An 11,950-nucleotide genomic window follows, 5' to 3' on the forward strand; every position below is an offset into this window, starting at 1 on the left:
CAGAGAAATTTGTTTGTTGGGGCTGTTGCACAGTTGGCTCTCCCCTTGCGCCTCTGTCTTTTTTCCTGCCAACTACTAAGTCTCTTCGACTCGCCACAATTTAGCCCTGTCTTTATGGCTGCCCGCCAGCTCTGGCGAATGCTGGCAACTGACTCCCACGACTTGTGATCAATGTCACACAATTTCATGTCGCGTTTGCAGACGTCTTTATAACGGAGACATGGACGGCCGGTGGGTCTGATACCAGTGGCGAGCTCGCTGTACAATGTGTCTTTGGGGATCCTGCCATCTTCCATGCGGCTCACATGGCCAAGCCATCTCAAGCGCCGCTGACTCAGTAGTGTGTATAAGCTGGGGATGTTGGCCGCTTCAAGGACTTCTGTGTTGGAGATATAGTCCTGCCACCTGATGCCAAGTATTCTCCGAAGGCAGCGAAGATGGAATGAATTGAGACGTCGCTCTTGGCTGGCATACGTTGTCCAGGCCTCGCTGCCGTAGAGCAAGGTACTGAGGACACAGGCCTGATACACTCGGACTTTTGTGTTCCGTGTCAGTGCGCCATTTTCCCACACTCTCTTGGCCAGTCTGAACATAGCAGTGGAAGCCTTACCCATGCGCTTGTTGATTTCTGCATCTAGAGACAGGTTACTGGTGATAGTTGAGCCTAGGTAGGTGAACTCTTGAACCACTTCCAGAGCGTGGTCGCCAATATTGATGGATGGAGCATTTCTGACATCCTGCCCCATGATGTTCGTTTTCTTGAGGCTGATGGTTAGGCCAAATTCATTGCAGGCAGACGCAAACCTGTCGATGAGACTCTGCAGGCATTCTTCAGTGTGAGATGTTAAAGCAGCATCGTCAGCAAAGAGGAGTTCTCTGATGAGGACTTTCCGTACTTTGGACTTCGCTCTTAGACGGGCAAACCCCACTGCCTTGTGGGCGTCTCGGGAGAGACCAAGGCTAAGGGAGTAAACCCTAACAGAAAATCCGGAGCGGAACCCCGTAGGCGGTCATGTGTCACCTTTGGCATGTTTCCGGCAGTTCCTGCAGCCATACTGGTGCCAAACGTCGTGTCCTGCACTCCTTTGGACCCCACCAGAAAGGCCGAGAGGGGGGTTTTGACGACTGGGCAACTCTCAACCTCCATAAATTTGCCCAGGCATGCGCCATGGAGAGGTCACTCCATAGTTGCCTCACAGCGACTGAAACCTGCGTATAATTAAACATTATTGATATACAATTAACAACAAGACTTCATTTCCACAAGAACTGTGTGGTGATTACTCCTACCAATACTATCATGGACAGATGGATCTGCAATAGGTAGATTGGTGAGGAGGAGGTCAAATAGGCTTTTCCTTCTGGTTAATTCTCTCTCCACTTGCCACAGGCCCAGTCTGGCAGAAATGTCTTTCAGAACAGCCAGCTCGGTCAGTAGTGGTGCTACCCAGCCACTCTTGGTGATGGACATTGAGCCTCCACCCAGAGTACATTCTATCCCCTTGCTACCCTCAGTGCTTCTTCCAAGTGGTGGTCAACATGGAGGAGTATTGATTCATCAGTTGAGGGAGGGAGGTAGGTGGTAATCAGCAGTAGGTTTCCTTGCTCATGTTTGACCTGATGCCATGGGAATTCATGGGGTCCAGAGTCAATGTTTAGGACTCCCAGGGCACCACACTCCCGACTGTATCCCTCTGTACCACCACCTCTGGTTGGTCTGTCCTGCCGGTTGGACAGAGCATACCCAGGAATGGTGATGGAGGAGTCTGGAGCATTGGCAGTAAGGTATGATTCGTTGAGTATGACTATTGTTGCTTGACTCGTCTGTGGGACAGCTCTCCCAATTTTGGCACAAATCCTCAGGTTTTAGTGAGGTGGACTTTGCAGGGTCAACTGATCAGGGTGTGCCTTTGTTGTTTCCAGTGCCTAGGTTGATGCCAGGTGGTCCGTCAGGTTTTATTATTCTTTGACATTTTTTGTAGTGGTTCCGATTCAAACAAGTGGCTTGCTAGGCCATTTCAGAGGACAGTCAAGAGTCGACCACATTGCTGTGGGTCTGGAGTCACATGTAGACCAGACTGGGTCAGGACGGCAGATTTCCTTCCTGAAGGATGTTATGAACCAAATGAGGTTTTATGACAGTCTGGTAGTTTCACAATCATCATTACTGAGACTAGCTTTTTATTCCAAATTTAGTAATTAATTGAATTCAAATTCTTTTGGCTTGGGATTGTAACAGCACAGCTGCAGTTTAAGTCCTTCTAGGACAGCAAGATACAGGGGGAGAAAACCTGCTGAAAGTTGCAGTAGACTTATGATTGGCATTCACAGGCTGCTGTAGCCTCCCAGACATGGGGTGTGAGGAATCTCACATAGACTATCCACATCTCTGCCTGCAAAAATGTGACAAATGCATGAAAGAATGCCAGTTCTTTATTTTTAATTTATTTCAGTTTTCTCTACTCGCCTGAAGGAGTGGATTCTGACTTGGGTGCAGGTTCCCCAGGTGCTGGCTGGTCTCCAGCCCATGCCCCAGCGATTATTCATCACATATGAGCCTAGACAGTAAATGTTGGCAGAGTACTTAACTGTGGGTGAAATCGCATATGAGGCTGATTCTGTCCTCACCTGACATCCAGACATAACTGCAGCTGCAATCACTGGACAGTGATCAGGAGTGGAAATGTTGGCTGATAATTACCCTGTATAAAAAATGATTTCTTCCTAAATCATAGTACCCTAACTGCTGACAAGGCTAATATCAACAAAGTCTTTAGCAAGCTGTATGTTGAAGGTCAGCAAAGAATAAACTTATTTCCATGCAAATCTTAGCTTGGAAAGTAATTGGCGCTGCAACCGCTTTACAGAGTGTAAAACAGGGGCCTAAGGCTCCAATATGGTGGATGTCATGCATGCTTATTCCTCCGCTGGAAGCATACTGCCCACCACATCGATTAGGTCTGCTCAGTAGGCATCTAGGGCATGCGCCGGAAACTGGCGTTAGACCCATTGCATATGGAAATTGTTGGCCTAGCTCTTGTCTCGGGCTCCTTTGCCAAATTGCTCTGTGAATGACCGCAGGAAACACTGAAAGCTGTGGTCAATTTCTTCAGGTGTTCAACAGTCAAACCAGGGGTCCTCAAAGTGCCTGTTAGAGGCTGCTACTGAAAAGGTAAAGTTCACGTTCTTTACTTACCATATTGTGTGACCAAGAGGCTCCACACAAAAACTGTGGGCAATTATTACAGATTGCCTACAACCTCTCCCAGACACTCTTCATGCCCTCAACTGCTGTCTGAGCTAGCCAAAGTTGCTGCCCCCTCGTGACTGGCATGCTGCCTCTGGGGTGCCGAAAATGGTGTTGGCAGCTCACTGGCACTATTCTAATGAGGCTGACAAACTAATTTGCCATGGTCCTGCTGCCAGCCTCTTCAAGCACCTGCAACGTGCATTACACTGGGATCATGCCCTGATTTGGGCTTGATCCCCAGACCCTGAGGTAATGGAAATAGTGGGCTCTATGAACTGAATGGGATTTTCTCATTCTATCCATTTCATAAACCTGCTCATCCCCCAGTTGGCACCCATGGGATGTTATTAGATCCCAGTATTTTTGGGGTGAGCAAAATCACTGCAGAATGTACACCTCTCTGTCTGTAAAAATGTAATGAAAGCAAATTTATCAAAGAATCCTCAGGATATTTTTTGATTCTGCCTTGCAGTTTTCTCAGTTCCTCTTGTTACGACCAGGTGAAAGAGGTCTAGGGTTCTCTTTCAGCGTTCACCTGGTCTTACTGTAACAGAGTTTAATTTTAAACAGAGTTTTTTGCTCCCCTTTGGTGAAACCTTGTTCACTGCTTTCCAATTATAAGGCAAAGAAACCAGCACAAACAGGCTTTTTCAGGTTTCAAGAAGAAAAGTTGAAATTAATTCAATTTAAACTTAAACTCTAATTCAGTTGATGCCTACGGACACACGATGTGCCCACACTAGCATGCATATGTGATACACGCATGCAAATAGAGACAGAAAAGAGTTGAAGAAAAAGAAAGTGGAAAGGTTTGAGGCAATATCTGAAGAGTTGTTCTTACAGTTCTTCGAGCTCCCTGCAGAGTCCTTGATTGTAGGTAGATCTTTCTTTTCGTTGGGGCCCAGTATTCTTCTTAAACCTTGTTCGCTGTAGGAGACTTTTCTCTCTTGGAGTTCATGCATCTTCAGTGGATTTAGAGGTTTGTGAGAAAGAGATGGGAGTAGACAGGAGAGAGATCTTAGTTCAGGAGCAAACAGATACTCTGCCCAAACTGTTTGTACAAATTCAAAAAATTCAGCTTGCTCAGCAGGTTAGTCATGTGACTAGTTGGTTTGACCATGTCTGTTTGTATATTTGGCCATTTTAGCAGTTAATCTGGAATGCGAGCTCCCCTACCGTCAATGTCTGGTGATCAAAAGTCCATTGTGGGTTGAATGTCAGGAAATGGCCGCTTTGTCCTTCCAAGCGCTGTCTGTTAATATGCAAATGTCTTTTCCAGCCACAGCTGAGTTGTTCAACAAGTTCTCCCCTCACTCCGGTAACAGTTTAAAATCAGTGTTCCTGACAAAATTAATGTGCCTCATTCTTGGCAGGTGGGGGCCTAGCATGACTGTCTCCACAGGCATTTAGTATGGGTTTCAGAGTCACTGACTCTACTGACAGTTCCCTGGTTGATGGGGTATGATTTCCACAGGTGCAAGCCACCTTTATACCTCACATGAATGATAATCCTTCAAGTGTGATACTAAATATTGAGAGGCTAATTTTAACCTAATCCATTGAGTGGGTTCAGGTCTTACACCTGTTTTATACCCTACCTAAGTTTACTCTTCGTTGGCTTGGAGGAGTATAAAATGGGTGGCAAACCCAAACTGCCCAGCAGGTTGGATTATAATTACTCGGAATGTCAACGGGGCTTCATAGCTGAGGCTGATCACATTCTCCCTGGAATGCTCACTTTGCAGCACAAGGCATCGCATATCGATCAAGAGTGAGAACTCTGGCTAATTTCTACTTTGTAACCAAGATACACTGAGGCCAAGTATAGTTCCTTTACTGTCCTAACTGAGATGAACTATGTTGCATCTGAGATATTCCTAATCAGTATTACACTGAGTCGTGCAGTCACCAACTGACCATTGTGGTTGAATTATCCACACTTTTTTTTTCGCTCCGTAATTTTAATCCTTGTCATTCTGGTTATAGGTTTCAGTGAATCCGGGATTCCTGGTTCCAGAGTCAGTTATGACAAACAATGTGGTCAGATGTGATATTCTTTATACTGGGAGCTATGTGTCAGCCAAGAACTGCAGAATTACAAGGTTTGTATTGTTTGCTAAGCTGCAGAGGAAGCTTTATCGATTATGGACATTGGGGCCCAATTGGCTGGAATAGGACTTTTATTTAGAATATTTGACGTATTTCATGGTTCTTATAATGGGGACCACTAATATAACCATAGAAATGTTAGGACAGAAGGCTGCTGTTTGGCCCATTATGTTTGTGCCAATGTCAGTTCCCTCATTGGAGTTATCTACTCTAATCCCATTTTCTCAAACGCTTTAATATTTTTCCTTTTCAATTTCTTTTTAATTGCTGTAACTGACTTGTCTCCAGTGACTACTTTGGGTAACACATTCCATAATCCAATAATCCTTAGCATCAAAATGATCCCTTTTCATGTTCCTAGTACGAATGCTGGGTCTATGCATTCCCACTATTGATTCACTGACCAGTGAAAATAATCTTTTGCTATTTAACCTTTCTTCATTTTAAGCATTTGTTTGACTACCCCTCCACTGACCTGAGCAGCAGCTCGATATGTCTGTGTCCTTCCATTCACAGCCTGACATGTCTATCTTGCAACTGGTTTGGATTTACTACTTTAACCCTGAACTCAACGTCAGCTCCATCCTCTTCCTAATGCAATGTACAAGGGCAGTCAGATTATGAATTGATGGCCATTTGCAGACCCTTCTCCTTGACCCATTGTGCTTGGTGACTCTGTCGAGCATTGAAAGCTATAAGATGTTGCCTGTGCTGCGATTTGGTGATCTTTCCTTTTCTCTTGATGTACAGGCTATCCCTGAATCCAAAAAGAAGGTAAAAGGGGTCTATTAAACAATGACCCACAGTGTTAATAGAACTATCATCTTCCTGTGTGGAAATGCTTCCATTTAGTCATTGCCCACAGTGGGATGATTCAAATTAGGTCATTTAAGCGCAGAATCAGACTCATTGCCTTTCACTCGATGATGCAACAATATTGATTGTGATCCACAAGCAAGACGTTGGGCTGGATGTTCCCTCTGCAGGTGGGAGGCAGGAGTCAGGATTGTTTCCAGGTCCCGAACCTATTCTTGGGGAGGAAACAGTCACTTTTTAGGATTTTCATGGAGATATCCTCTTAATTGGCATGGAGACAGATTCCTTGTCCAATCAAGGGTGGTGGGCAGGATCTCGAAGTTGGAGGGCCAATCAGAGGCCTTCCAACTTGAGAGGCACAACAGGCTGCAGTAGAGGATAAGTAACTGAGAGGGCACTTCAACAGTGAGGCACCCTCTCACCAACTTTCTGAAAACTTTAAACAAAATATAGATTCAGCAGCCAGGCTACCACTGTGCGGAGGTAAGGTGGCAGATTCCCTCTCCAGGGTGATCTTTGGCTGCACCTGCATCCAACCAGGCAGGAAGGGCCTGTAGGCCTGCCTGGAGCACTGGCCCACCGGAGTGCTGCTGGGTGCCTGCCTTCAGGCAGTTAAATTGCCCCCCCGTTGGGTCAGGAAACTGGAGGGCGATTGGAAAATCCCAGTTGGCCTCCTTTAACTGTGGTTAACAAGGCTCTTAATGAGCCTAATTGGCTGCCTGCCTTGTGAGGTGATTGTGGGGTGGGGGGGGGTGGGGGGGTGGGTGGTTGGCAGGGGTAGCCCTGCTGGCCCCGTACCTGCCATGGTGAAAATGGTTGGCACTGGAATAGGGTCAGGAAACTGGCACGCCAGCTAGTGCAGGTATTTTCGGGCCCCATCCGCCTCTGTTCCCACCCTCGGGACCCAAAAATCCAGCCCACTGTCTGGGATTGTCACCTTGGCACAAAGATAGCATTATTCTAGGCTGGTTCTGATGAAGGAGTATTTATTCCAATGCAACTATAATATTTTAAAACATTTTCTCTCAACAGATACTAAGGATGAGACCCGAGTTCTATATGGTGAATTGCTGGACTCTATATAGTTGGTCAGAAGTGTGTATACTCTCCTGCTTTTTGCTTGTTTTGTTTTGCCATTGCATTTAACAGCTTTGTGGAGAAAGTCAGTGATTTTAGTTCTGCTGCAGATGTACAACATAGTGATACCAATTTAGAATAATCGTTGCATATTTGCAGGGAATTTTGTGGTAATTCTAATACAATTTTGCAGTCTGCATGATCTGCGATTCTCTCCTTCCCTTCCTCCCTCTCTCCCTCCTTCCCTGTACAGTTCTCGTCTTAATGAACCTAATTGGCTGGCTGCCTTGTTGGGTGGTGGGAGAGGCAGTGGTAGATGCGGGGTAGCCTTGCAGCTCTGATCCTGCCTTGGCAAAAATGGCCGGCACTGGGAACAGGGTCATTGTTAAAAGTCAGAGTGAGCCCTGATTTGACGTGTCTTGCTGAGTTATGGGAAATATAATTTAGCTGGAATTATTAGTTAGATATGTTTTTCTGCAATTCTGTGATGTGATACCTGCTGTCTAAATGATTGTAGGATGATGAAGGAAGAATATTCAAGATTATTACTAAGGAGATAGATTGATACACAAACAAGAAATAAAGTATGAGAATGATCTCAGGACGCTGCAGCATCCAGTGGCTTTCCTTGCTAGTGTCCTTGAGAGATGATGGTGACATCATAGCCTGTCTAAGAAGATCTAGTCATCTATTTTTAGCAGTACAAGGCCATTTGGTCTGCTCCATTGAGCTTCTATGTAACTAATGCCAAAGGTGGCACTTGGAATCAGGAGCTTACAGTAAAGGAAATATCAAGTGCATCATTGCACTCCAGAGTAATAAAACCTGACTCTTCCACTGCTTTTCCCCATGTAGCTCACTCTTGGTTTTAAGTGTGATAGCCATGGCAGCTGTTGAATGAAGGTTAGGTACTTCCCTGCAGGAAGGAGCTATGAAACTCAGTTATATTAAAACTGAACTATGTGTATTGACCAGTTTAAGAATGAAAGAATTTTTGAGAGGTCAAGGCTATTTGTGTTTTATTGTACTATGCTGAGAGATTTCTGTTACCCCAACTCCCATTTACAATTTCTTTATGGAAAACGTTCAACATGAAATTTGAAGTCTTACATCTAGCTCTGTGAACCAAGTATAACGCCATCCTTCTTCCACTCATGGGAAGAATAGAAGGTTCGACAAATCAATTATTAGATCTTTTTGGACAGGTCGTGGTGCCACTACCATCTCTCAAGGACACTGGGAAGAAAAGCCAGAGGATGTTGCAGTGTTCTGAGGTGGCTCCCATCTCTCTTCTTTTCTCCTTGTCTGTTTATCAATTTAGTACCTTAGAAGTACTCTCTTGAGCATTTTCCCTTACTCCTACAATCTTGAAGCTTTTAAAACCCAGGTTAGTGTCACCTAATCACTTTCCTGATTTAACTTGCCTTCACTCATATGTTTTTGAACCTTGGACTTTCACCTGGGCTTTTCAATTTAAACAATATTAGCTAATTTTCTACTTGGACAATTTGCACCCACTAAGTTCTATAGAATATCGTTTTTTTTATAATGTCTTTCAGAAGCAAAATCAAAATTCTTTGAAATCTTTAGTTCAAACGTGTTGGAGATTTTAAAAACTCCTTATATTTGTGCTGCTGATCCCATATGGAACAGGAAACAGAACATAGTTCTAACATGACTGTGTCTCAAGTGAGATTAGAAGAAACTCTAAGCAGTGGATATGGAACAGACTCACAGCAGAAGCAAATTAATTCTGAGTCTTTTCAGAAGAAGCAGGATTAATATTTGGGAATGAGATTGATGGTTATAGGATAATTATAGACTGAGATGATGGACACACGAATCATCTTTTTTTTGCTGAAATAACTCATTACACACCCTGAGGTTTGTGGGAACACTCTGAGAACCAGTTAAAGTTCTGAAACAAGGTGACCAAAGACTGTGGTCTAAAAGGTGTTAGCGCATACTCTAGAATGACAAGTCATAGGGATCCTTCCTCTCATAGGAAATTGTAAAATGCAGTTTATTTCAACATATAACTTACTATTGACAAGACATTAAATCAAATAGAATATATTGAAATAGTCAGGGAAGGGTGAGAGACTTTGCATTTAATAACATTAAACATGATTAGATATCAAAACAAATGTCCCCACATTTTTATTTAAACAGGAGTTTGTTTATGTTATCTTAGGTCCCCAGACATGGATTTATTTTTGTAAGGAGTCTTTTGCTGAATTTTGTATTTTAATTTTGCTGTGCGAGTTCAACAATAAACTGAGACTTTAAATGTTTGAAGGCCACAGTCATGTTTGCACGAAGGGCAGAGGTCTGCACTGAGCTCCCACTGTCCAAGGACACAAGTAAGCATAATAATAAAAGCAAAATACTGCAGATGCTGGAAATCTGAAATAAAAACAAGAAATGCTGAAAATACTCAGCAGGTCTGGCAGTATCTGTGGAGAGAGAAGCAGAGTTAACATTTCAGGTCAGTGACCTTTCATCACAGTTCTGACACAAGTAAGCATTTAGCAGATGGGAAGAAACAATAAAAAGAAATGAAAATTTTTGAGTTTCACGGTTTGAAAACCCAATCACATTAATTGAATGAATATTACATAGGAGTGCCAAAAATAAAATAGAAAATGTCTGTTTGACTAACTTTTGGGAACGAGAACTTAATATTTAAGACTTCCTTGATGTTTTGACAGCTAGCTTCAAAATGTTTATTGAAACCCTGTATGGTGTGGTCCATTCTTGCCAAACTACTCAAGAGCTCCTATAAAAGTTGTTTTGTACTTTTAATGGAGCTTTTTAAGGTCAACTATTCAATGATCTATCAACTTTCTATTTTAGGATGATTTGCAACATATTCATATTCCTGTTATTATGAAAAAGGCTCATCCTCTGACTTGCTCTGAGCACGTCAATGGGAGATTTTCTCATATTTCTAAATTAATCCATTCACGATCCTTATGACCGATTGGGTTTCAGCAGAAATATCCAATATTGGGTCTCCGTCACACCAAGTTGGTTCAGAGACCTTGTATACCAGTTATTGGTGTAGTGAGCTGAGAATCAGGAAGTACCAGATCAGTGCTCAGGTTAGTCTGAAGATCTGGCTCTCCTTAAAATGAATGGAGCTAATCTGAGACTCCTGGCACTCTGCCCTACTACCTGGAGAGAAAGAGACCTGACATGTTCTTGTACCTCATGGCTGTGGATGCTCAGCTGAAGAGTATATTCAAGAGTGAGATTGGTATATTTTTGGGAACTGAGGAAATTGAGGGATATAGGGATAGAGCAGGAATGTGGAGTTAATGCAAAAGTTCAGCCATCATCTTATTGAATGGCTGAGCAGGCTTGATGGGCTGTGTGGCCTACTCATCCTTTTTCTTATGTTCTTGTATTAGTGCTGGGAATTGACCACTTTCTCATTTTATGACAAAAGCCTCTATAGTGCCAGTGTGGCATTCTTCCATTTCCCAAACCAGCAATACTTTGGCATCTGAGTGAGATTGCCAACTAAGTGCCAAATTTGTTCTGCCTTTAGAACCTGGGTTGAGTGCTCCAACTCATTTCACATAGGTACTTTACAGACAACAGACAGAAGACTTTCATCCCATTAGTCTGGGCTGGTTTTGGATCCAGGCTCCAGAGGTAAAAGATCAGTTTCTCATCTGATGAGCACCCTATTCCCCAAGAAATTGAGTTATGAATATTGAAAAATATTTTGGACAAGAACAACTCCTGCTTTACTCCTTAAATTTCTGCACTCCTGTTCAACACTTGCCATGGGACCAGTTTATTGCAGGCAGCTAAAGCAAAGACTTGAAGTTTCTTGAAGCTTTTTTACTTTCAAAAAAATATGTTGTAGGATCTAATGGCTTTTCCCCCATATTTTTAAACTTGATAAAGTGTCATTTCTAAGCTGCTTTCTTCTTTTTATACATTAGTGTGAAAGGAATGTTTGTACAAATATGATTAATTGTGTAGAATAAAACCATTGAGAAAGCACTGTGCAGTTTCTTCCTGTCCTCAATGTCTATGTGGCATGCTTCACCATTGGTACATACATGCTAACTGAGAAAGTTAGCAAAAGCTGACCAACCGTTTCAAAATAGCACACAGCTCAAGAACAGCCCTGACATATGAAAACAGCTACAGCAATTACATGGACTTTGTAACTAGCTATACCCAACATTCCTTTACTTGTGTTGAAGGAAAAACATGTGTGTTTGAAAGCCTTAATTGAAAAGTCCAAATGCAGATGGAACAAAACTGGTAGTGCATTTCCAGAGGGAGTCCAGTGCATGACTTTCCTGGAATATTTTTAATTTATAACAAAACTGATGCATTTTGTTTAATTTTAAACCTTGAACATACAATTGTGTTTTTTTCTTTCCGATTCTAAGTATAAGAGCTAGGACTTTCCTCAGAGTTGCACTCATTCTGCTGCTGTAACTTCACTGGAGCAGCATCTCTGAGGAAATTCCCAGCCTGGATTTTCAAGAGATCAACCAGATCATTACATCCCTAAAAATGATCTCCTCAATCATTCTGTCATCCAAGCCCCTGGCCAACCACTCCAGTTCTGAAGCACCCTACCCTCTACAGCCCCACATTGGAAGCACTGTTCCTATTAAACCCTTTCACAAATAAACTCTCTCCACCAACCGGCCTCTCAGTTCATACTGC

At 43.1% G+C, this 11,950-nt stretch overlaps 1 protein-coding gene across 1 annotated transcript in view; it reads left to right on the plus strand.

Moving 5' to 3' along the window:
• Window positions 1–11,242, plus strand: part of LOC137351742 (protein-lysine 6-oxidase-like) — a 42,773-nt gene extending 31,531 nt beyond the window's left edge. The window contains exons 6-7 of the mRNA XM_068016528.1: window positions 5,237–5,352; window positions 7,208–11,242. Coding sequence (XP_067872629.1) covers window positions 5,237–5,352; window positions 7,208–7,214 — 123 coding nt within the window. The 3' untranslated portion in view covers window positions 7,215–11,242. The remainder of the gene's footprint in view (window positions 1–5,236; window positions 5,353–7,207) is intronic.
• Window positions 11,243–11,950: the final 708 nt, after the last annotated feature.

This window comes from Heterodontus francisci, chromosome 36 (genome assembly GCF_036365525.1).
Source record: "Heterodontus francisci isolate sHetFra1 chromosome 36, sHetFra1.hap1, whole genome shotgun sequence".
Taxonomy (NCBI): Eukaryota; Metazoa; Chordata; class Chondrichthyes; order Heterodontiformes; family Heterodontidae; genus Heterodontus; species Heterodontus francisci.